Source organism: Xenopus tropicalis, chromosome 1 (genome assembly GCF_000004195.4).
Source record: "Xenopus tropicalis strain Nigerian chromosome 1, UCB_Xtro_10.0, whole genome shotgun sequence".
In the NCBI taxonomy this organism is placed as follows: Eukaryota; Metazoa; Chordata; class Amphibia; order Anura; family Pipidae; genus Xenopus; species Xenopus tropicalis.
Window position 1 is genome coordinate 120,613,428 of NC_030677.2, and position 26,877 is coordinate 120,640,304.

The 26,877-nt window shown below is 36.2% G+C and overlaps 1 protein-coding gene across 2 annotated transcripts in view; it reads left to right on the forward strand.

Annotated features, from left to right (window-relative positions):
• The window catches only part of znf462 (zinc finger protein 462), a 51,290-nt gene extending 27,635 nt beyond the window's left edge, over positions 1-23,655 (forward strand). Inside the window, exons 3-13 of one of the 2 annotated variants that reach the window (XM_002933988.5) lie at positions 116-5,442; positions 5,961-6,125; positions 7,035-7,348; positions 8,666-8,784; positions 9,010-9,189; positions 11,785-12,049; positions 12,397-12,533; positions 17,931-18,154; positions 18,920-19,034; positions 20,446-20,566; positions 21,348-23,655. In XM_002933988.5, coding sequence (XP_002934034.2) covers positions 116-5,442; positions 5,961-6,125; positions 7,035-7,348; positions 8,666-8,784; positions 9,010-9,189; positions 11,785-12,049; positions 12,397-12,533; positions 17,931-18,154; positions 18,920-19,034; positions 20,446-20,566; positions 21,348-21,537 — 7,157 coding nt within the window. In that variant the 3' untranslated portion in view covers positions 21,538-23,655. The remainder of the gene's footprint in view (positions 1-115; positions 5,443-5,960; positions 6,126-7,034; positions 7,349-8,665; positions 8,785-9,009; positions 9,190-11,784; positions 12,050-12,396; positions 12,534-17,930; positions 18,155-18,919; positions 19,035-20,445; positions 20,567-21,347) is intronic. The other variant, XM_031890462.1, reaches the window with a different exon arrangement.
• Positions 23,656-26,877: the final 3,222 nt, after the last annotated feature.

The following is a 26,877-nucleotide window of genomic DNA, read 5'->3' on the forward strand; positions in this document are numbered from 1 at the left end:
GCTGTTATATTATCAAGTCACAAAAATGTTTGCAAATGCATCTCTAATTAGCTTGTGCATTTTACATGTATTGATCTGTTGACTTATTTTTCTAATTATTTCTTCTTGTTTTCAGCGCCAAGTACTCCTCAGGCTGCAAGTGGATCATACTATGGCCATAGCCCAAGTTATTTTAGTCAGTCTAATCATGCAGGAAATTCGAAGCCAACCAGCAAGTTTTTTCAGTGCAAATTCTGCATTCGATATTTTAGATCAAAAAACCTTCTTGTGGAACATACTAGAAAGGTTCATGGGAATGGTGGAGCAAATATAACAGGCTCTTCAAATGTTGGACCTTCAAACTATAACATAATGTTGCACGATGGATTTGGCAAAGTATTTTCTTGTCAGTTTTGCACTTACAAGTCTCCCAGAAGGGCAAGAATATTAAAGCATCAGAAAATGTATCACAAGAATAGCCTGAAGGAAACTCCAATGCCTCCTGTATCCAGCCCTCCACAAATATCCATGCCTATTCCACTTCAAGAAGCATGTAAAGAATTACCAGCAGAAGTAGTAGAGCGTAGTATCCTAGAATCAATGGTAAAACCACTTACAAAGTCTAGGGGGAACTTTTGTTGTGAATGGTGTAGCTATCAGACACCACGAAGAGAGCGATGGTGTGACCACATGATGAAAAAACACCGTGGAATGGTCAAAATACTGTCAAGCTTAAGACAAGATGGAATGAACATGTCAGATCTGCAGAACAAAAGTTCTCAAGTTTCCAGTCCTGGTGGAAGCTTTATGCCTCTTACTATAGGCCATGACATTCCTAATGTTAACATTTCAAATTACAGAAGCCCTGTGAATAATGCACTTACTAGAGGCAACCTACCCAAATATTCATCTATGCCATACGTTCCAATTAAACCAAAGCCATCATCAGATACTGGTATAATGAATTTGTCAGATAGATCACCTTACGCAGTTTCAGAAAAATCCAGTGCTGTGCTTGACATGGATAGCAATAGCTTGCTAAATGATTCAAGTTCTGATGATGACTACATTGATCTAGATAGTGAAAATGGCTTAAGCCCAATGGATCCTCATGGTTCAGGGATTTCTGGAGAACCATTATTAGGATCAGAAAACAACAAATTACTAGAAACAAAGGGCATTCCTTTTAGAAGGTATATGAACAGATTTCAGTGTCCCTTTTGTCCTTTCCTTACCATGCATAGACGGAGCATCTCTCGTCATATTGAAAACATTCATCTCTCTGGAAAGACTGCTGTCTACAAGTGTGATGAGTGTCCTTTTTCATGCAAAAGCCCTTTAAAACTAGGTGCCCACAAGCAGTGCCATAGTGGTGCTCCATCAGAGTGGGACAGTATAAGTACACTTAATGAAAGTCTTTCCTCTTTTAATGATGCTTTTGAAAGCAGTAATGGCAATGGTAAAAAAGCTGGAGTTGTGACAGACTCCACCCAGCAGAACCCATACAAATGTACTATGTGCAACTATTCTACAACAACCTTAAAAGGATTGCGTGTTCATCAGCAACACAAGCACTCATTTTGTGATGATATGCCACAACCTAATAGTAACATGGTACGACAGGCACAAGACGATCCTGATTCAATCACTTCAGGTACTGTAAGAAAAAGTCAAACTTCCATATTAGGGTTATCTTCTAAAAATAATTTTGTAGCAAAGACATCTCGGAAAAACTCAAATGATTTCCCTTTAGACTTATCACCAGTAAAAAAAAGAACTAGAATTGATGAGATTGCAAGCAATCTGCAGAGCAAAATTAACCAAAGCAAACAACAGGAAGATAATGTCATAAATGTGGAAGATGATGATGAGGAAGTAGAGGAGGAGGAAGAGGAGGAAGAAAATGAAGTGGAAATAGAAGTAGAAATAGACAAAGAAGAGGAACAGTCTGAGCAGATGGATACAACTGATGCATATGGAATCCATCAAATGTGGGCTAGAGATGCTAATAATCCTCAGAAAAATGTGAGTTACAGGAATATTCAGCACAATTATGCAGCAACACCCAATGGAGCAGAAATTGAACTGACTTTGTCAGATGATGAAGAAGATTACTACTACCAGTCTACTGGCATGAAAGAGCAAGAAACAAGTGCATCCACATCTCACAATCAGTCTAGTATCTATAATGAAAATGAGCAGAATGAAAACGCAGAGTATAATGAAGAATCAGGAAGGTTATACTATTGTAAGCACTGTGACTTTAGCAACAAATCTGCCAGGAGTGTGAGCACCCATTATCAAAGGATGCACCCATATATTAAATTTAGTTTTAGGTATATTTTGGATCCAAGTGATCACAGTGCTGTGTATAGGTGCCTTGAATGCTATATTGATTACAATAACTTTGAAGATTTACAGCAGCATTATGCTGAGCATCATCCAGAAGCAATGAATGTTCTCAATTTTGACCAGTCAGATTTGATATATCGGTGCCGATTTTGTTCATACACAAGCCCTAATGTTCGAAGTCTAATGCCACATTACCAAAGAATGCACCCAACAGTTAAAATAAATAATGCAATGATTTTTTCAAGCTATGTTGTTGATCGTCAAGAAGAGTTGAATTCAGAGTCCCAAACATTAAGAGAAATTTTGAATTCAGCCCCCAAAAGTATGGTAACATCTACACCAACAGGCCAAGGAGCTAGCAGCTCTGCAACTTTTAACAAAAATTCCATTCAGCCATTTGGCACAGAAACTGAAAATCCGAAAAGCTCTGTAAACAGCGTGGTTGTTTACGACTGTGATGTTTGCAAGTTTGCAAGTCCAAACATGCATTCTGTTTTGGTACATTACCAGAAAAAGCATCCGGATGAAAAAGCTTCCTACTTCAGAATTCAAAAAACAATGAGGGTAGTTTCTGTGGAAGGTGCTGCTGCAATTTCACAACTGGCATTAGAGGTAAGCTCTTCAGTTCAACAAAAATCTCCCGTACCCACTCCAAATGTGACTTCCCCATCAGAAGTAACTCCCGAATTATACTTCTGCAAGCACTGTTCATATAGCAATCGATCAGTTGTGGGTGTATTGGTTCACTATCAAAAAAGACATCCTGAAATTAAGGTTACTGCAAAGTACATTCGACAGGCTCCTCCAACTGCAGCAACTGTGAGAAATGTAGATGCACTACAAAACCCACCCATAAAACAACCAACTTCCACCTCAAATTCAAAGAAAGGCAATACACAACCAAGGGGAAATGAGATGTTCTTCTGCCAGCACTGTGATTATGGGAATCAGACTGTGAAAGGAGTTCTCATCCATTACCAAAAGAAACACAGAGATTTTAAAGTGAATGCCGATGTTATCAGACAGCATACTGCTGCTATTAGGAGTATGTGTGAACAAGGACAAAAGAAGCCTGTAACAAACACACAGGCTCTTCCATCTACCAGTGAACATGACAAAGAGAAGCTTAGAAGCCTGAGATGTAGGCAGTGCTCATATTCAACTCCTTATGTTTATGCCCTTAGAAAGCATATGAAAAAAGATCATCCTGCTTTAAGAGCAACTGTTACATCAATTCTGAAATGGGCATTTTTAGATGGCCTAATAGAGGCTGGATATCACTGTGAGTGGTGCATTTATTCTCATCCAGAGCCAAGTGGATTGCTTGAACATTACCAAAAGAGACATCCTGAGCACTATGTTGATTACACGTATATGGCTACCAAGTTATGTGCGGGTCCAGATTGCCCACCTAATGAAGCCTCCACAGAATCAAAATCCTATAAGTGTAGGGACTGTACTTTTGAAGCGCCATCAATTTGGGACATCACCAACCACTACCAAGCATTTCACCCTTGGGCTCTGAAAGGTAATGAATCTGTGCTATTTAACATAATTAAGGAAAAGGATGTTAATTCAGAAGAGGCTTCATATTCTGCTGAAAAGCCTACTATAAATGTAGAACCACAAATGGACAGTGGTGATGACTTCATTTTATCACAAGGAAAGACTTTACCATTGCAAACAAATAATTCTGCCCTGTCTTCTTCTCCATATTTGTGCACAGTTTGCCATTCAGAATACAATAATTTACATGGGCTTTTGACACATTATGGAAAAAAACATCCTGGTATGAAAGTTAAAGCTGCAGACTTTGCTCAGGAGGTTGATATAAATCCAGGAGCAGTTTATAAATGCAGGCACTGTCCATATATTAATACACGGATTCATGGTGTGCTCACTCACTATCAAAAGAGACATCCTTCCGTTAAAGTAACTGCTGAAGATTTTGTGCATGATGTTGAGCAGTCTACTGAAATGTCTCAGAATGAATCTGACGAAAATAGTCGCATATTTAAGCAAGGGTATGGGGCATATAGGTGTAAAATATGCCCATATACTCATGGAACCCTGGAGAAACTGAAAATCCACTATGAAAAATATCATGACCAGCCAGAACCTGACATGCTTTCATCGCCAAAAGATTTTGCTTCTGTTGAGACAGATGTTCTTTTAGATGAACATCCTCCTCAGACTGTTGTTACTTTAGAAGCTGCTGTAGTAAAAGGACCTACAAAGTATAAGAGAAACCATATGGCCCCACACACAGTCTTCAGATGTCAGTTATGTAAATACTTCTGTTCAACCAGAAAAGGTATAGCCAGGCACTACCGCATTAAACATAATAATGTAAGAGCTCAACCTGAAGGCAAAAACAATTTGTTTAAATGTGCACTATGTTCCTATACAAACCCTATTCGTAAAGGTCTTGCTGCTCACTACCAAAAGCGGCATGATATAGATGCATACTACACACATTGTTTAGCAGCATCTAGAACGGTATCGGACAAACCAAATAAAGTTGTTATTCCTAGCCCACAAAAAGATGATTCACTAGAGTTAAGTGAAGAGTTAAAGAAAGCAGTAGAAATGAAAAAATGTTCACTGTGCTCTTTCCAGTCCTACAGCAAAAAAGGTATTGTCACCCATTATATGAAACGCCATCCTGGAGTATTTCCAAAAAAACAATATGGCAGCAAACTTGGTAACTACTTTACAACTGTGTATGCTGAGGAAAATGAACAGCCGGCAACTGAGGAGGCAACTGAGACAGAACCAGAACCCCAGGAACAAGAGTTACTTCCTTTTAGATGTATAAAGTGCTTCAAACTCTCTTTTAGCACAGCAGAACTCCTGTGCATGCATTATACTGATCACCACAGCAAGGACATAAAAAGAGACTTTTCCGTACTGGGTACCTCAGGCACACGTTCCCTTACTACCACTTACCAATGCAAACATTGCAATAGCAAACTTAACAGTGTAGCTGATCTTACCATTCATCTGAATGCTCACAATGAGGACTTCCAGAAACGTGCCAAACGTCAGGAAAGGAGAAAGCAGCTTTTGAACAAGCAGAAACTCACAGAGATTGCAGAAAATAAAGAAAAGGTAAGAGCAAATTTATGACCAAGGTCCTATTTTAAAATGAGACCATTTACACTTTCAGTAGGCCATGTAGTGTGAAATGAGAATATAGACTATTTTAATGTATGTATTGTTACATGACAAAGGCAGACAAATAATTCTTATATCTCCAGACATATAATTTTTTAGAATTTTCATCTTTTGATATATAAGCCCAGTTAAGTCTTGGATAATTCTTTATGCATCATTCTACAGTGACATCCTCAGGGCTATAATATATAGAAACAGCCACTGCACAACAGAAAATATTTTTTTGTTTCTTGATTGTTTTTATAATGTTTTAGGATACCCTGAATATTCCCTTTATCAAAAAAAAGGAATTTTAGTCAAATGTATGTCTACCTAAGGCAGAATTGCTAAGAGTGCTAGCTTTTGTGTTGGCATATGCAGCACAGTGCTATGTAGTTTGGAACATAATGGTTTATAACAGTGTAGCAGTTCCTGTTTCACTTTTCACTTTCTCTTTGAATGCATGGTTTCAGATGGGAAATGAAGCAGCATTACATAAGAGTTGTAAGGAAAAGGCAGTTGTGGGATACAAATGCAAGTTCTGTGTGGAAGTCCACCCAACACTCCGAGCCATCTGCAACCATCTTCGCAAACATGTTCAATATGGAAATGTCCCCGAACTTTCTTCTGACTTACAGGTACAAATAATTTGTGACAAAGTTAGCTGTGACTGACAATGAGCTAGTAGTAAACATGACCCTACAGTGCAAAATTTGCAATTGTTAAATTTCACAGTAGAAGTAACATTTCACAGGTAATTTCACTGAAGTAATTAGTTGGCTAATCAAGGCAAGATACACTGAATAAGGAATTCTCTATAGTTGTATAGTTTATAACATAGTTAAAACATACATTTTTACTTTGGTTTATTACATAGCAAGTCCATAACTGCACCTTTCTGTTGCTCAGTAAAATATTGGGGAATGCATAAGAATTGTTAATGGATATTGGCTTTATTTGTATAGGGTGTTTTGTGATCACTTGTTTTTAACTGCAAAATAAAAAACTGAAGCTAATGTATTAAATGTAAATGCATTGATAAATGTTTTCCCATAGAAATGTTTTTACAAATATAGTCTCTATTTTTCATCCATACATATAAAGGAGAAAGGTGAGATATTTTATACCTAACCTGCTCTCTTAATGTGGTGGTCAGTTGTCTACCACATGTTTCAGGGCCTAATTAAATTGATAATGTAATAAACAGTAATTGATCCGATGGGCAGATCTATCAAAGTACCTGTGGGTTATTGGTGGGATAGACCTTTTCTAGCAGTTTTAAGACTACTCTCCAGAGTGCAAATTATAGTGTTTTTTGTATGCTAAGGTTGTCTTACCTGTATTGGCTCCTCTAAAGGGAGTATTTTAATTTTGCACTTTTTTCCAGGAAGACCATATTTAACGACCGTTAAATACATTTTATTATGCTTATGTGTGTCAAGTAAAGTTTCTATCCTTCTTGTCCATCATAAGACAATGAGAGAACTAATTTCTTCTGATACACTACTTTTTAATAATTATAAATATTTCCAATTTACTTAAATAAGGATGAAAAGTATGAGTTTACAGATGAAGACACAATTGAGTATGATTATGACGATGGTGTTGATGATGAAGAGGAGGAGGATGTTGAAGAAGCATCAACGCCTGCTGAGGAAAACCCAGTAGATGAAGCAAAAGAAACAAAAAAAGGACGCAGAACAAGACCTGGGGGTTACCCATGTAAACAGTGTGACCGTGTTTTAATGTCCATGCAAGGTCTACGCTCTCATGAAAGAAGCCACTTGGCACTGGCTATGTTCACTCGAGATGATAAATACAGCTGCCAGTTCTGTTCCTTTGTCTCTGCCTTCCGGCACAAGTATGTTTTTGGCAAATTTCTTTCTCTTTATGGGATTTTTTTTTTTTCTACATTTGCTTTGCCTTACAATGTAGTACACTGAATTATATTTTGACTGGAAATTTGAATAATGTAACAGATTTCAGACAATATTTAAAAATCTATAAGACCAATATTGGAGAGGGTCTGTGACTCGCTACTTACTCCCTGCTAAGTACTTGCTTGAATACTAAAGATACACTTCTCATTGAATTCTATAGCTGGCTGGCCAGCCACTATTTTTTGTTATTTATAATAAATTGCTTAATAGAGAACCCAATTTATTTTTCTTTGTTTTCCTATAGCATTCTGGCAGGTTTTAGGTGGCAGAGATTTCCATTCTAATTTTATAAGTATGTTAAATCTTGAAAATTCAAGTTTAACTCAAATCTCAAAAAAAATGTGAGATGGCATATTTTTTCCTCAACAAAAATTACGATTTTGATACATAGCCAAGAAGGAAAATTGGCCTTTACTTGTATATACTATCAATGGGCGGTACTCTGAGACAATAGTTTTGACTGTGTTCAGATAGCAAGCACTGGACAACATTGCCTCTAGCGATCATCAGGCAAAAATATTTGTTCTGCTGAGAGCACACTTTTTTCCCTAGACTGCACATAATTACTTAATTGTTGCTATTTATATTATTTGATTATAAAACTGGCTCAATGCTAAGTCTGTGTTATTCATAACGGCAGTTGTCTCCCCAAAGTAAAAACTTTCACAAATCTTGAGGGAGATGTTTAGCAATGTGATATCTTTACCATTTATTTTGCTGGGAGAAAATATCTGGTCTCTACCATTTGTATTCAGATATAAGGTATATTCTTGTATAACATGAGCATAAATAAGTCTAATCCTTGCCATTTTAAAACTGCCAATGTAAATGTATTATTATGAACCCAAGGATAAGTTGTGGTCAGAGGTAAAATTTGGCACCAGTGCAGTAATCTTTTGTAACCAATTAGCAGTTGACTTTAAGCAATGTAGAGGGTTACCGCACTCCAGCATGAACCTTTGAAAGAAACTTAGTAAAGTGGCTTTGATAGGACAATTTGCTTTCTTCCTCCCAATCTGGCCCATATTTTTGCCTCTGCCAAGCCAAGTGCTAGGACAGATCAACTGTATTTAATTTACAACTAATTTAGTTGCCAACTTTATTTGTATCACAGCTATGCAGAGAATGACTTTTACTGTTAAACTGTTTTTTTTGTCTAAATGTTTGTAGGTTTTTGAAGGTGGCATGTAAAAATAGATACAAGTTACTTTTGCAGTAACCAAATATTCTCTACACAGTTTGGATCGTCACGTCCAGACTCATCATGGACATCATAAACCTTTCAGATGCAAACTGTGCCCTTTCAAGTCTTCCTATAACAGCCGACTAAAAACTCATATAATGAAAGCTCATGCCGGTGAGTTGGTATATAATATGTACACTTGAAATGAATGGTCTTTAGGCCTGTGTCTCAGTTTTAGGCATTCTTTTTATGTGTCACTGTAGGTGAATGGGAGTATGACCAAAAATCATATAAAAATGTTTACACGATTGCTGATGGTTTTAATGTCAAGGAGTTTTCATTTTCAGCTAATTACAGATTTATCGTTTGCTAACATGGTTGCTTTGTTTCTCTTTTCAGGAGAACATGCCTATAAATGCTCTTTTTGCCCGTTTTCAACGATGACAATCAGCCAGCTGAAAGATCACTCCTTAAAGGTTCATGGGAAAACACTAACATTACCTCGAATACGCACTATTTCTCAGACAAGCCCACGTGCCAAACAAACTACCAGGATAGGCAAGGAGTCTGGTTTGGATGGTAAGATCTAGTTAAGCACTATGCATCCATCAAAGCTAAACTTTGCAGACCACTAGGGAGATGCACTGTTTTGTCTTGGACAGAGGAAGGGTTAAAGGTGACAAAGTAAATGGTAGCAGTAAAGTAATAACAGGATATGTTTGCCATAATACCAATAATGATTTGTTTTATCATTGTCAGCCACAAAAACAATACATTTTTGTGATTAAAACAATTGACAATGTATTTTCATCACAACCCTGTTCATTGATTGATGTTGAACAAGGGGGTATATTGCCACTATAAGAAATGTAATTGCCATCCAAGTACAAAACAAGTTATTTTAGTCCAACAACAGCATTTCTCAAGAAGACCTTAGCCAGCACACGGACAGTAGGGTTAAAGGAACAGTAACACCAAAAAAATGAAAGAGATTTAATATAATAATTATATAATGCACTGTTGCCCTGCACTGGTAAAACTGGTGTGTTTGCTACAGTAACACTACTATAATTTATATAATAAGCTGCTGTGTAGCCATGGGGGCAGCCATTCAAGCTGGAAAAAAGGAGAAAAGGCACAGGTTACATAGCAGATAACAGATAAGCTCTGTAGAATACAATAGTGTTTTATCTGTTATCTGCTATGTGCCTGTGCCTTTTCTCCTTTGAATGGCTGCCCCCATGGCTACACAGCAGCTTATTTATATAAATTATAGTAGACTTTCTGAAGTAAACACACAACTTTTACCAGTGCAGGGCAGCAGCACATTATATTTTAGTTACTTTTATACACTTTCATTTTTTGGTGTTACTGTTCCTTTAATGCACATTTCCCTCCAGGAGGTAGGATGGCTTTTGAAGAACTGAAAGGGGGTCTTCCTTTTTCCTGAATTAAACCCTTCTTAACAGTTCTTTGCCATCCTGCTTCCATGAGGTAGGATGTGTATATGGAGCTTGCTCCCTAACAGTTTACTTGACTCCTTCTTATTCCATTTTATTTTTTTCCCAATTTATTTCAACTTATTGTAGTCCTACCCTGCAGGACTAATAGTGGGCATGTGTGGGCACTGCCTTAACTAAGATTCTCAGAGAACAAATGTATAGTTTGCGTGAGCGATGTAGTTGTAATGCACGTTTATTAATTTAGAGGAAAGTAAATAGGAGAAAGGACATTGCTGGCAGTAATACCAGTTGTCTGGGATTCAGGGAGATTTTTTTTGCTACCTAGTGTTTTACTTAATTTGGGTGTCCTCCTGTCAGACAAGCTCAGTTATGTCTGGTATATTTCTCACTTTAAATATTTTTAGAAATCATAAATGCAAACCACCAGTATTTTGTACTGCCATGTATGTTGAAGTTAATAGTCAGAAAAGTGAAAACAAAACTGTCCACTTAAGACAGAATTTATATGATTTTATATAGACTTAAAGTAGTTTTTAGGTAGGAGTGTTATACCAGAGTATGACTCTGAAACAAAATTCTGTTTAAGTTTAATTTCTTTGACTCTCCCCCTTACATCACATAAAAACATCCATTGATCTGGAGTACAGTGTGTGACTGGATTGGTTAGCAGACATTGGATTTGTTTCTCCTGTTTTTTAGTCAGTGACTCAGTGCCAGACATTTGGAGACTTTAAAAGAAATTCAGGCTAAGAATTTGCAGACAATCTCTGTCTTCCTGCCAGAGATTGCCAGTCATTGGTACTCCACTCCCTACACTGCCACCAGATGTTATTTTTTTTTTAACATTTCTTTGTCTAGATGGTGGTTGTTTTTGAAACAAATAACATAAAATCCACAATATGAAGGAATTTATAGATGCACAATACCTTTAAAAAAATCCTCTTGCTACGCCCCTAAACTGCTGTATAACTTAAATTTTAAGTTAATTAAATAAATGATATACCACTGCAAGCTTTGTATGTCGCCATAAATGTGTCAGCAATACCAAGACCCAGCAGAGCTATTGTGTGACCGATAAAAACCAAATACATGAGAATTTCCAAAGTAGTCTGATTAAAACTAGGACAAGTGTTGGGTTGACTGTCAAGCATTTCATAAAGTAGGCTTTGACAGAGAAAAACATGCCTCTATGCTTTATTTTAGGTAACTAGACAGTTGCTATGACTGTCTAGTTTTATATCAGATTTCACAAGTGTTAGTTTCATCCTTTTTTTGTAAGTAATTTGTTGTTTTGGGGAGAGCAAATAGATGGGACATGAGAGTTACATTGTTGACTGGTAACAGCTGAGGAATTACGTTACATGGTATTATAATTTATTTTAAGGCTTTATTGTGGCTCGTGTTTGTGTTTTATCAACAAAACAAAGCATGTATTCCATTAGGGACTGGGTTATATGAGTAAGTTGGCCAACAGTGATTCTATCTAAAATGGCAAGAGCCAGTCTACTGAAATAAAGATGGTATTCATATCTATATTTTCGTAAGCATGCTATTTAAGTGGAATGGTATGCTGCTTACATATTTTACTACTAATGCTAAATGTCTAGAATTTTAATAAAAAAAAGAATGATATAATTGTTTGTTACAAGACCTCAACTGCAGCCAATGCAGACCTTTACAAGCTGCTCTTCTGTTTTCTCTCCTGCCACAGACTCTTCATATTCTGAGCCACCAGATGTTCAGCAGCAACTCAATCATTACCAGTCAGCTGCTCTTGCTAGATATAATAACAATAGCCCAGCACCTCTTCCTGTGAGCAGCACCTCAGCTGAGCAAAATCAAGAAGCCGTCCTCAACTGTGAATTTTGTGATTTTAGCTCTGGATATATTCAGAGTATTCGTCGTCACTACCGGGATAAACATGGAGGGAAAAAACTCTTCAAGTGCAAAGACTGCTCCTTCTACACTTGCTTTAAGTAAGTAAAAATAACATTAAAGCATATTGCAAGTCAAGTTTACTTAACAAGATTACTTTAGCCCCTTCTTAGCTCATTCTACATTTATTATTGTTGCCATAGCCAGTAAAACTAATAATTATTTTTGTCTTTTTTGTTATACTAAAAGCATAATGGGTTATGAAATATGTCTTATGATTTGCCCCAGGTAAACCTTAGCAGCCAGTGAACAAGTGTAATTTCCTTGGCACTTAAATGGAACTTTTTATAAAAATTATTATCTTTATGAGCATGTTTTACAGTTGATGTCAATATGGTAAAGCCTTCACAGTTGTTGCAATATTTGAGTTTTTAATTATTGCTTACAGATCGGCTTTTACTATGCATGTTGAAGCTGGACATTCTGCTACTCCTATGGAAGGACCCAAAGATTTACGCTGCCCTCTCTGCCTGTACCATACCAAATATAAGCACAACATGATAGACCATATAGTTCTGCACAGAGGTAACCATATTTTTTTGCAAATTTTATTATAGTATTAGGCAGTTTGACGAGTATCAATGAAAACATTATAGACAGTTAGACATGTCTGTAGCCCTCTGTAAGAATACTGAATCATGTCATTCTATCTGCCCCTCCCCCAGCACCAGTCATTACCTATGTCAGAGGTTCAGTTAATGGGTTACCCCTGTGCATGCAGCTAAATTTAACACTGATTGCTGACTATCATGTCAGCCTTCCACATCATAAACACAGTACTACTCTAAACACAACTGAGCCAGAACTCCAAATGATTTCTTTATATAAGGTCAACAAGTTGTGCAGCACTTAGGCCAGCAGCTCCATGTAACTTCATTAACAGGCACAGCTTTGGGCTTAGAGCAGCTTCACGGAGTGAGCATTTGCACGAAAAATGCGAAACCATACATTTTTGGGCTGATATCTGCTCCGTGTAAACATACGTACTGGGTCCCCTCCTACACTTGGTCATGCCCATAATGTGATTCACAGGCTCAGTGACCAATAGAGATGCTAAAGAGTGAAGGGATGGAGCCAAGTTAGGAAAGTCTGAAAAAATTGGTAGCTTTTAAAAGGGTTGTGAAAGGGTCTTTTAAAATGTAAAAACGAATACATCTGAATATTGCAGATACCTCTATGGAATGGAATGTAGTTTTTTATGTGTTAAAATATTATTATGTATTTAAAAAGTGCCAATATATTCCACAGTGCTGTAAATAAATGGGTGTATACATTAAACACACAAATTAAAAAACTGGGACAAGATGTAGAGAAGTCTGCCCAAAAGAGCTTTCAATCTAAAATAACATGCATTTAACGGTTTAAGTTTCAAAAATGTTTGCATGTTGTTTTTTCTCCCATTTATTTGTTTCTTGAAACATTTTTCTTCATATTTTGAATATCCAGAATAGGTCTAAAAGGAACATTAGCCTGCATACACAAAGATAATACAGTTCAGTAGGAAATTGCTAAAAAAAAAAAAAAAATTGATGGGAAAAAAAACCCGTAACACTAAAGAATGAAAGAGATTGTCTATGCATTTAAATACAATGTTTTGTTACTCATTATTGGTAGTGTATATTTGCTTCAAAGGATAGACTATAGCATGTTGGATAAACTGTATAGAATACAATCATTTTGTACTTTATCAGGAAAATTAAACTGGTCAAATAGTTTTCAAATAGAACTAGAGAATGAAAACATTTCTCATATAAAAGAGAACATTTCATTTACCCTTAACATAGAATTCTCCCTGAGAAACATCAGACAGAAAGAACATGATTGTTATGTTTGTTTTAATGCATACAAAATAAAGGCAGGTGCCTTTAGAACTCTCCTCTATCTCTGTGCATAACCTTGATTAGAAAGGCTGAGAAATTTTAGTTCTGCTAATCTTACACTGAGTCAATAATATATTAACATCCTCCATATTCCTATTGAAATCTGCAACATAAGCACTTAGAAGAGCTTTTCTTCATGCATTGTAAGGATTAGACTTGAGCAGTTTTCCTAAATTGAATCTAAGTGGGCATTTCAGAACAAGTAACATGTCTGATTACATTAAGAAAAGCAAATTCAAGGTAAAACCTAGAACATCAGCATTCATTTTTTTTAACAATGACAAACAGTGCATACATCTGCTGGATTCTCCCACAAAGACATTAGCTCTCAACCCAGTGGCACTCCACTCATCAGGTGATCTGCCATAAGTGTCTCCTTTAGGGGCACGTTACTGACTGGTATTGCAACCTTGTGTAGATGTTGCTAACTAACAAAACCCACTAAAGTGTGCTAGCTGTTTAATACATTTATTTCACAATTTAATTGAGAGTTCCTTCTAAGAACCTTTCCATTTTAACAGGTGTAATAATGTGAACTAGTTTGTAAAGTATTTCAGTGGGAATTTTATTTTGAAACATGTTTTTGGAACATGCTTTCAGCATAGGCATTTGGAATGTTGGAACGGAGGGCAGTTCCCATGTCAAAATCTGTAGGTTCTTACATTTCCCATTTAGTAGGGCAACAGAACAAGTTAAAATATTCAATGTGGTCCATTACACATCTGTGGATATAAAATATGACTCTGCGGCCTATGTAGCACTTTACAGTGTCCCTATAGTTTCCAGTAGGACGTAACAAAAAGCAACCTGACTCCTGCTGCTCCAGGATATGAGGTGCTAGTGATTGCACATTTGTAGTTGACACTAAGCAGTTATCTGTATGTCTTTAATCGCCCTGTCTACTTAACACCTTACCCTGGGAATAGTAATTTGATTAACTACGTTACTCCCCCATAATTTCTATGAAGAATCAAGGAAAAGAGATTAAGGGGCTGATTTACTTACCCACGAACGGGTCGAATGGAGTCCGATTGCGTTTTTTTTGTAATGATCGGTACTTTGCGATTTTTTCGTATGTTTTGCGATTTTTTCGGATTCTTTACGAATTTTTCGGATCCAATACGATTTTTGCGTAAAAACGCGAGTTTTCCTATCCATTACGAAAGTTGCGTAAAAAGTTGCGCATTTTGCGTAGCGTTAAAACTTACGCGAAAAGTTGCGCATTTTTCGTAGCGTTAAGTTTTAACGCTACGCAAAATGCGCAACTTTTTACGCAACTTTCGTAATGGATACGAAAAACTCGCGTTTTTACGCAAAAATCGTATTGGATCCGAAAAATTCGTACAGAATCCGAAAAAATCGCAAAACATACGAAAAAGTCGCAAAATGTTCGTTTTCAAGTCGGAACTTTTCCAATTCGGGTCGGATTCGTGGGTTAGTAAATCAGCCCCTAAGTGTGCAGTAAATTCTCCTGCTACTGAAACACTGGGGATGATTTTTTCTTTCCCATTCAAAGGGAGTTCTTTTAATGTAATGGCAAACAGGCTGTTTTTTAAATAACGAAAAATACAGTGCCCAAGGGCTTGAAACCGCCCTGTGGGCCATTCCATTTAAACTATGCCTGATTTAATACATAAAACATTTGGTGACTTTATCCTGCATATTTTGCTTTAAAAAAAGTACTTGGTTTTGAGCAATAACTTCCATTTTAACTGATTTTTAAGAAATCAGGACCTAGTAATATATATGTTTATTTTAAAATTAGCCCATGGCTGTTTATAAGCTTTTTGGTTTACTCTTCTGTGCATATGATGTTTGGTATTTTTCCCCAGTGGTCAGGTATTTTTAGCAAATGTTGGATCAGGTTTCAAGCTGCATTATACCACTGGGAGCGCTTCTGTCAGTGTTAGATCTCCTGTGCACTGTGTTGTCAAGCTCTGTGTATGTCCCATCATGACAACAAGCATTTCTTCTAAGCAAGCAATTAAAATAGTGATACCTGTTCAATACTGAGCAACTTTTGATTTCTATATTATGAAATATGTTTATAATAATCTCTTCCTTCATGCCATATATATATATATATATATATAATAATGGAAGACACGGGTGAATTTTTTAATAACACATATGCTTCTGCTTGCCCAACTATGGGTACATGCAAAGATGCACAGAATATAAATATTACATTTTGATTTTGATGGCTGACACTTAAGGATAAATTTAGCAAAATGTGAGATTAGAGCTCACTACAGAAAAATTCACCCAGTTTCTATTCATTCCTGTGTGATTTTTATAAGTATATTTATCAATGGGCTCACCATTTAATAAATACACTTCTATAAATGAATACAAAGTGGGTGTTTTTTTTTTGGTGTGCACTAATTTCACTTTTTGATAAATCTGTCTGTATTTTCTCTGCAGACAAAACAAAGATTTGTGCTTTGCAAAACCCCCTAAAAAGTAACGTAACTTTAAAAACATAGTAGTGGTTGCATCAAACGGCTGCTTTTAGAACAAGACATCTTTATATTAGATAAGGAAGAATTGATGGTTCAAAACATAGGAAAATATTACAAGAATATAAGAATAAAACTAGTCGATATGTAGGATATGTTGTTCATTTAATAAGAAAATTGGACAAGGGACTGAATTCTTTTCTAAGGCAGGAAATGCAAAAATAATAACACTAGGAAGGAACAAATGTTTAGATGTGTACTGATGGGGGATGAGAGTCTAAATATGTGTGCATGTATGCATATATGTTTGTGTGTGTGTATGTATATATATAATTTCCTTATTAAAATAAAACGTTTGTGCATTTGTTGCCTTTCTCTTTGTGAATTTGTATAAATGAATACAACAAAACAACTCAGCGGCCAAGGAATTCAACAACTACTTTTTGTTAAAAAAAAAAAAAATCCATACTGGGTTCAACAAGTTTTTTTGTCACCACATGTAATTTGGACATGAATGGAGCAAAACGTTTCAGGGACCCTTTTATCATCCAGGAGGTGTTCAGTTAGACGCAACATATTTTCACATTCCATAGGGTCCAACCAAATGCAACAGAACCTTTTAGAGACCATCCCTATATCTGAGAGGCAGAGGCAGACAGGATAGCACCTATTCAGTGTATAGAATATTCTGTTCCATTTTTAGATAAGCATGTGTACTCATGTTCCCCTAAAATGTCTTAATGTATTTTCATACCAAATGTCAAGATGAAGAAAGCTAGATTTGACAAGTGATCAGTTATTTGCTTTGACTTGAGATTTGTACTTTGAGTGCACCGTGCTGTCTGTCCTTGGGTATATGTTTACATGAGTGATTTGTATTTAGTAATAGCTATATTGCCATACATGCCCTCACATAAAAGGTCTTTCAATGATTAAGAATTTAGGTAAAAATAAGAAAATGTGTATGTTATCCATCTAGCTATAAGAAAAAATATTAAAATACACAAGGGAATGGCAAGTTTTTTCACCACTTATTATTCATTAAGTGAAATGGTCTGCTATCATATTACTTGTTGTGAAAGGCTTAATTAGTTGGTAACCTGAACAGATGTTGGGTCTAAAATCCTTTGTGCTAAAGCTTTGAAGGTGGAGGTTTTGTTCAGGGGAATGCAAGTCATCTGTGTTTTAGCCTTTGATGTAAACAACAAGTTATGCCCATTTTATATAAGCTACTTTCATTTCAGATGCATTGCATACAGCTACCACCTGTATTTTCTGGCGAAAGTGAAAAAGGAAAATCTAGAACAGAGGGTTCATACATAGGTTTCTTAGTTTTTTAATGCAAATAGTTTATTTTCTTAAATGAACACTTTGGTATGAGTATGACTTTTCATATCTAATAGTTACAATTATTTTAGGGAATGCTGATAATGTATTTTTAGAACTAATATAAGCTTATGAAATTTTCTTTTTGGTTTTCTTTGCTCATTTGAAATTGTAATTATTATTGCCTTGGTTTACGTTATAATCTTGCTTTTTTCATCTTTTTTTTTTACCTTTACACTTGCAAAATTTTGTTGCAGAAGAGAGGGTCGTTCCCATTGAAGTTTGCCGTTCCAAATTATCGAAACACCTCCAGGGAGTTGTGTTTCGATGTGATAAATGTACCTTTACCTGCTCGAGTGATGAGGCCTTACAACAACACATTGAAAAGCACAATGAACTAAAGCCCTACAAATGTCAACTCTGTTACTATGAGACCAAACTATCTGAGGAGTTGGATACTCATCTGAGAGAGGAGCATAAGGTAGGCCCTGTTTTGTTGTTTGACTAAAGAGTGTCGCAAAATAAAAGTAGGATGGAAATATTAGACCATAAGTATCAGGAAAGTCAGGAAACTGTTCAGTGGATTAAAATATTTTAATGTGTGTGTGCTTCAGAATGTGTTTAGCTGCTTTTGAACCCCATCTTGCTTTCTCATGCGTTAGAACTCAATGGCAGCACTGAGCTCTAATGTTTTCAAATTAATGAGCATTACATTAAAAATAGTTCAGTTGTTAATTGGGGGATTAGGATTCAGAAAACCTGGCTTTAGTATTGACCCACCATGGGTTAGAGCTTGGTGTATGTATATATATATATATATATATATATATATATATATATATAATTTATATAATAATTAGTCCTAGTATACTGGTCCTCAATATTCTGAAAGGTGCCCAGGTGGGACAAGAATGTTGGATTTTTTTCACCATGTTATAATAATTTTTTTTGAATTATGAGAGTGCTGATCCATCGTGATTAACTCTATTATATATATATATATATATATATGTGTGTGTGTGTATATGTAAATAAATTTGTTTACCGAATGCTTAAGTATCAACGTTTAAAAACATAATTAATAAAGATAGATAAAAAATGGTTTTCGTAAATGTTTTCATGAGAGCAAGACCATTTTGAAAGCATCTTGATGATTAATGATTGAAATGCGTTAGTTTGTAACTCTACAGTTTGAACTTAAAACAGCTGTATTTACTATTTAACTTAACTTACGTTTTGTTTACAGGTATGTCGTAATTTTGAGTTGGTTGGATTGGTAAATCTGGATCAGTTAGAACAAATGAAAGATAAACCAGAAAGCTCGAGTAGTGATGAAGAAGAGGTCACTACCAAGTGTCAAGGTGAGTCATTTAAAGTGCCTTCTATTGACCAGTGAAGACTTTTGAGCAAAGCAAGGGATTAAAAATAAGATTGGAACTATTCTAAAACTGCTAGCAGATGAGCACTTCTCGGGTGAACTATTTGCTTGTAAAAGCTAAGATGCCAGTGTCCACTGCTGCCCTATGAACACCAAACAAATGGGAAATAGACGACTCTTCCTATCCTATCCATTATAGGGATTTTCAGAAGGCCACAGAGGCTTAAAGAGATTGCGTTATCAACCTGGCCAATTCAAACTGAACGCAGGTTTAAAAAAAATGAGGTTACCGTGAAAACCACATGTCAAAACGATCAGTAGATCCAGAGAGAGGTTGCTGAATTCAATTGCAAATCCTTGTGTTTTGTCATAAATTTACAATAGGTTATGCTTATAATGTAATTAACATTGACCAGTAGAGGTGCAGAATATAAGGGGTAGGCCCAAGCTGAAAAACTGGGAAAAATCAAGAATTTCAAAAGCCTATAGGGGTCTTTTACACTGTAATGGACACAAATGTTGCCCTTATTGACACCATTCATTAAATGTATTTGTGTCTAAACACACAACTTGCACATCTGTATAGTTGTGGCATAGGTCCTGCCTCTTCTGCTGAACTGTGCACAAGTGTACCTATTGATATTGGGGAACCAGGGAGCTATGGCCTCCCTAAATGTGGTGTTACATACAGGGTTCCCCCAGTGGGTTGCATAAGTAGGGGCAGACTTGTGTTTTTTGCATGCAACACTTGCTGTCATAAATTACCCTTTATATCTCTCAATCTGAATATTAGGGTGTGCCTTCCTCCAAAGATAACCTCTCATTATTTAACTAATAATCAATTTGCATTGACAGCATTAATGACAGGGTCTTTTGAAAGGGGTAGCATGTCCCCTTGTTCAACATAAATGCAATGACTAGGGCTTGTGTCGAACATACTGTTTGCCTATTGGTTTTTGACAATTTTTTTTTGTTATTTCTTGAGCTGGTCATTGAAGCTTCCATGTTTGGTCCTTGTGAAGTCGATTATTGGATTACCAGTATACCACCCCCTTCCTTCCCCCACTGTCTTGTTTTAAAGATAAACAGAAGTCAATTTTGCAGAGGGATTATCTGTGCACTAGTAATCTGTAGAACAAAACAAGAAGCATACGCCCATAGTGACCCATTAACTGATCTTTAAAAAAAAAGAAGGCTTGTGTTAAACCACTACTCCTGCCAAAAACACACATATTAATTAAAGAAATTTAAAGTCTTACAGTACAGTATTTCTTTTAGCAAAAAAGTGTACATGCATTTAGTCCAGATGTCCATTTTATATCAAAATAGTGAGGCAGGGATTTATTTAGGAGATTTGTTAGCAAATGAATGAAACTCTTTTCTCTCCTTCTTAGATGCTGCACTTATTTCTGAAAGCAATGTTATTGCTCAGGAAAAGCGTTTTCCATGTGAGTTTTGTGGAAGAAACTTTGCACTGTACACTGAATGGGAACGTCATGTGTTAAGACATGGCATGTAAGTTGGTGTTTTGTGGCCCTTGTAACATTTCTGTTACAGGTATGGGACCTGTTATCCAGAATACTCAGTGCCTGGGGTTTTCCAGATAAAATCATTCTGTAATTTGGATATCCAAGCCTTAAGTCTACTAAATAAATCATTTAAACATCAAGTAAAACCAATAGTATTGTTTAGGCTCCAATAAGGATTAATTATATGTTAGTTGGGATCAAGTACAAAGTACTGTTTTATTATTACAGAGAAAAATGAATTATTATAGTAAAATTGAAGTCTCTAGGTTGATGGTCTCCTGTTATTCGGAGCTTTCTTGATAAGTGGATTCCGGATAACCCATCTCATACCTGTACTGATTTGTTTATGCAGTGAATATATAACATGCCTTTTATATACTTCTATTCGTTGGCTGGTTGTGGTTTTTATTGGTAGTAACATTAATATTGGGTTTTAAAAAGCTGCATAGTAATACAGTTCTGTTCTAACCAGTTATCTCCAGATAATTTATGCTTAGCACAACATCAGATAGATGTCCCCTGTTTCATTTAATAGCAATGTTCTAGAGGTGGGGAGCATTGAAAACAGTAAATAAACCAGAAGTACAATAATTCTTAGGCTAGCTTTATTTCTAATACATTTTACTTTTAGTTAAAGATCACTTTCATAGGCTCTGCCTGGGCCTAAATGTATTCTCCAAACTGTGGGTTGTATAGTATATAGCAGCTGATGATAGTAACACTGCAGAAAGAACAAATTCATTATATTTCCTTTTCTCCTTTCAAAGGACTGTTCATGACAACAGGAAGGGGAATGAAGAGAACAGAAAGCCAAAAGAAAACATTGAGCAAAACATAAAAGATTTCCATGTGAGCAAAATGGAAACGGCAGAGGAAAGACAAGTAGATGCTTCCCAGCAGACAAAAAACTTTAGTTTAAAAAATCTTGCAGAGAATACTGAGACCAAAAAAGAATAAACCTTTCATTTCAAAAGAAAAACAAAGGACTTACTTGAACACTGGTGGAAGTGGTGGAAATCACAAGAAAAAAGAAAAAGCTGCTTTTAAGTACTTAACATCTTTTTTTTCCCAGAAGCACTGATACTCATGGGAGTATGTACAATATACATAAACTTCAATGAGGAAGTTTGCTACGCAGTGGCACCATTATTTCTCATTAGCTTATCATGCTTACTTGGAACAAAGCTTGAGTAATTTTTAGACTAACTGGAGGATTTCTGCTTTATGGCATAGTTTCATGGTGGAAAATCCTCTAAAGACTCATGGAATCTCTCACTAGACTGTAATTTCGAAAGCACCACTTTCTGGACATCTTTGTATTTTAATACTCAAAAAAACAAAAAAAAACTGCAGCTGCTTTAGAGACTGATATATAATCATTACAGTTCTGCACTTCACTTGGCCACCTGTTTCCTAGTACCTCAAGTTACCCATGGGCATGGGAATTATATTTACATTTGTTCGTACTACTTTTCCTGGTGGATGAATGTTGAGAAAACCGGACAAGACGTGAACAAAAAAAAAAAATGTTTTTTTTCTAAGAGTTTATACTAGGCACAATGTCCTGCTTGAAAACCCTTGATGGACTTTGTTTTAAAATACTGTGATTTTTTTTTTTCTTTTTTATTTATGAAAACCAGAAAAACAGGATATTGTTACTATGTGAGCCCTTAATTGTAGGCTGCTTGTTTGTTGGCTGTAATTTAAGGGTTGGCTTTTCTCAATCTACTCTTGTGTAGAAGACCATACTTTGGACAGATGTTTACTTTTTCTCTCTTCTATTCTTTAGATTGCCATACATAGCACAATCCTTAAGTTACTGATTGGAATGCTTGATAATCAAACAAAGTGACAACTTGTTATTTTGGTCCTTCCATAAATGTGGTTCCCAGCATGCATATCTCGGGTGGCAAACACACCAGCAGCAGTTACAGTTTTGGGTGATCTAGTATATTCAGGCAAATAAATTGACACATTTAAATTAGGCTCTCTGGCGGTAAATGAAAACCATGTATTAATTCTGAATACTTTTCATGTAAAAAAATTAATATACAGTTTTTGAATAGCAGTGAAGCCTCCTAACAATAAATCCTCAGAACTCTGCAGTTGTTAGTTGGTATTCCTAACAGTTATGTGGCGATGTTTTGGAAACCTTTCTTATTAGGAATGGGCTTTTAAAAGGTTGATTCTCAGATGCATTACATTTTCTGTTATTGAATGTAGGAATTGTGCTAAATAGCGAACAGATCTTTTTTTGGGGTTTTTTGTTTTCATTTTTAACTGAAGTCTCAGCATATGAATAAGTTGACTGTTCTCATTCTGTGGATGCCAAATGAGCATCACTTAAATCCTGCAGTTACATAACAATGAATAGACCTAAATGGTACCATCACGCTGCCCGCTTTATACACAGCAGGCAGGGTTACGAGATTATAGAATTATGATTTTTTGTTCCCCCGAGCAATGTTGGAGTCACGTTAAAACTCATGTAAATGTACATATTTTTCATTAACTTAGTTTTCATTGCACTTTTGTTAGATTTTAAAAGTGTTTTATTTTTAAAATTCTAGATCCAGCATAGATTATGTTCCTCTACATTTGCATGGGGCTCACACTTTGAGTTGCTGTAATATATCCCCTACCTCATTCCTTTGCGGTGAGCAGAAATCATTTCAGGTTTACCAGCTTCTCAACAAAATAAGAGTAAATAGCCTTTTGTTTGTCAGAACTTCCAAACCAATTCTCTTATACCAACAACAAACCAAAAATGGTTTATAATAAACTGAACTTTCCAGTATAGTCTTTGTAACTTTTACACCGAATAAACATGTTGAAAAATACTTATCTTTGCATTAAAGGTTATCTCTTTTTGTGGTTGAGCCTTACAGCATATCTATTGGCATTTTCTTAAAGCTTCTCGAAGTAGTTGGACTTCTGGAGTGGCTACCAAAAATAATTCCATAAAGATTGTGATGTGCTTTTATCACTACTTTATTTTTCAAATAATGTGTAAATAATGTAATCCATTTGTTTTGCTAACCTGTTAATAAAACTATGGGACCATTATCCTTTTAACCAGTGTTTGTGTTTTCCTTCGTGCAGAGTAACATGTATATGTAAATATATAATTGGATAGCAACTGACACATTGTAACAGTACATTGCGGCTTATTTGCTCCCCTTAAATTAGTAAATAGATTCTTCTTAAGACAACTGCAAACATTGTTTTTTTAAACAGGTTTTATTATTATTTAAGAAAAAGATGACAGGAAGGAGTAGTGGGTGTAGAGAGTTAGGGAAAGTACAGCATTCATTATAAAATAGTAAAATACAATATTTCAGTATGGTCTGACAAAAGATCTAGAAGGTATTCTACGAGATTGCAAAAACACCCAGTACTGTTCACATGTTTGCTGCAGTCCTATTGGCCCATATTTCATCATTTTTCCTGGGGCCTAGCCAAAAAGTCTGCTTAAATAAAGCAGTTAAGATATATAGCATTTTAGTTCAGTGACCAATTTCTTTGGGTTTGGCATCTTCAAAGTAATCTCAAAAGTGGAAAAATCCTTGGTTGAGTTGTAGAGAACTAAGGCATGCTTAAATGGCCAGTACACAAAGTGGATTAGTCTAGAGGTTTTGATTAGGCCTTTGTAGTCTTTCCCTGTTTATAAGTTGCTCTTCTGGGGGGGGGGGGGGGGGGGGGGGCTCTGGGTTATCTCATATGTAAGAAGTTGTTGAACATGAAAGAAGCAGAGTTGCCTCAAAAAAGGCAGATCAGGTGAGAGGAGGAAAGGCTTCAAACTAGATACTTATACAGCAGTGTCTCGGGCTGTTTGTGGAGCCATAATGACTGGGTTCTGTCTACAATTTATAGAACCTTTTGTAATGCATATATTCAAGGGTTTCCACTGAACTAGATAGTATGGTCTGTACCGGGAAGTTTCCATTATTAGGGCTCTGGCAGATGGGAAGACTAGTCGTCTGCGACAAATCTCCCTTGTTTTGGGCGACTAATCTCCCGGAAATGCCATCCCACCGGCGAAAATGTAAATCCCCAGTGGGATGGCATACGCGGTGCCTCGATTTCCCCACCGGCAATTTACATACTCACTGGTGGGATGGTATTTCGGGGAGATTAGTCGCGGGTGACTAGTCTCCCCATCTGCCAGAGCCCTTAGGGTCAGGGGTACACTTGATAACAAAATAGCTGGGAAGCCAAAAAGTATATGTATAGGCTGGAGAAACCCTTTACAACTGAGGTTTTGCAAACATTGCCCCAGACTGTCAATGGTAGAGTAAACCAGTAGATGAGCTTTTGTTCAGATAGTTCATATTGTAAAGTTCAGGTTAAGGTACTGAGTGTCCTTCCTAGCTTCCACTATTCCCAGGTATTGAGGGGAATCAAAACAGTTTGAGGGTGATGGGAAAGGGGTGAGCACCAATGGGTAAAAAGACTGCATTTCTCCCTATTTATTGTGAGTTTGGAGTATTTCTTAGATTTTTTTCTTAGACAAAGTCCAATACTGATTGGAAAGGAGGGGCAGGATCACTGAAATTAAGCAGCACATCAGCTAATGTTGTGGACCTTTCTGGCTGGATTACTGATTTGTCCGATACAATGAAATTTGAGCTTATTTGCGAGTATGTTTGCGAATATTGTGACATCTGCCTTAAGTATAATTATTAGCCTGTATGAGCAAGTGATGGAGGGTCCTTTAAATTTTTGCCACTGAAGTTATCACATTGGGTGTGAGATTTTACCTTAATGTCACTAGTATATCTTGTACTAGCTAGGAAGAGTAATGCGGGTCTGAATTCCCTACTCCAAAGAATTGTTGTTTGAATTGTTCAGATTATTGAAGTAAAATATACACAAAATTAAACAAATTAACGGCTGAATATTTTGCTAGAGTTTGAACTAGGTAACTGTATAATGGGGGAATAGGAAGGGGGACAGGGAAGAAAGCTGTGTAGGAAATGGTGAAAGGGGAAATAAAAGTAAAAATAACAGAACAGAATTGGGAGGGAGGATAATTTAAGAGGAAAGGAAAGAAGAGAAACTGGAGGGCTGCTGCTGGGTTTAATCATTACCTGAGAGTGTATCTGGAAAATGATGAATGGTTTGTCACTGCATGAACCAAAAGGTCATGGCTGGATTATTCTGTGTCCCCAGGTTTTGCTTTTCTGGTGCTATCCAGGTAGATGTGCTTGGCTTATTTAGGGAAATTCTAACTTCATCAAATAATAACATGATAGAAAAGGCAACAATATCTATGGGTTTTGCTCTTTTATATTCCATTATTCATGAAGTGTGGAGACAGCCAGTAAAAAATATAAGCTTTGCAATGGCTTTGCAAAGACAACTTTCAGCTAACGGGCTGTCAAATGGAGTAGAACCAGACAAGGTTGATCTCACTGTAGGCTGAATAGGGGAATGAAAGGAGAACAGATTTAATGGGCAAGTACATCTGTAAGGAGGTCTCAAAAATGTACAACCTTTAGCCCTTCATAAAAGCAGACTTTGCTCCAACTTGAGCAGAAAAAAAGCATTGGGTTTTTGTACTGTAGGCCTATTTTAAAATCCATTTCCATTATGTAACTACATTAGCTACAGACTTTTCTGTTTCTGTACTTCTTATTTCGCAGCGAGACAGGCCCTTTGAAATGGGCATTCCAAATTAGTCTGAGTGACACGAAAGTAAATGTTGGGTTCTGCAGAGGCCTTTTGCTGAATATTACAGAAAAATTACTTTTTTAGAAATAAGCCAATTTGACACTTTCCTGGGTTGAACTTTAATGATATTCAAATAATACAGAATATTAAAATAATTTGTAGATACTTCAGAGGCATATTTATCAAATTTTGAAGCAGCTGACAGAAGGAAATTTCACAAATCTAGGGACATATTTATCAAAAGGTGAACACTCACTTTTATCAGTTAATTAAGATTCTCTAAGATGTGCATTTACTAATGTTCTGTTTTTCACAATTTGTATTTTTTGTGCAAAAATATGACTTTCTTGCAGGAAAAAAATACAAGTTATTTTTACCATTTATTATGAAACTAAACTGTGGCAAATCTGAAAGCAAAAATCCGTTAATCTAGGGGGAACATTTATTAAGATCCGAGTTACCACGATAATTTCTGAAGTTCTAAAATGTCTCAAATGCTGTTATCGTTTGTGCGAAAATATCGCAATTGCATTCGGAAAGTCACAATATTTTCATGCCGAAAAGTTCGTTATGCCATGAAAACCTTTCTGGCTTTGATGCCTTCCATGTCTGGCTTTGGAAGCC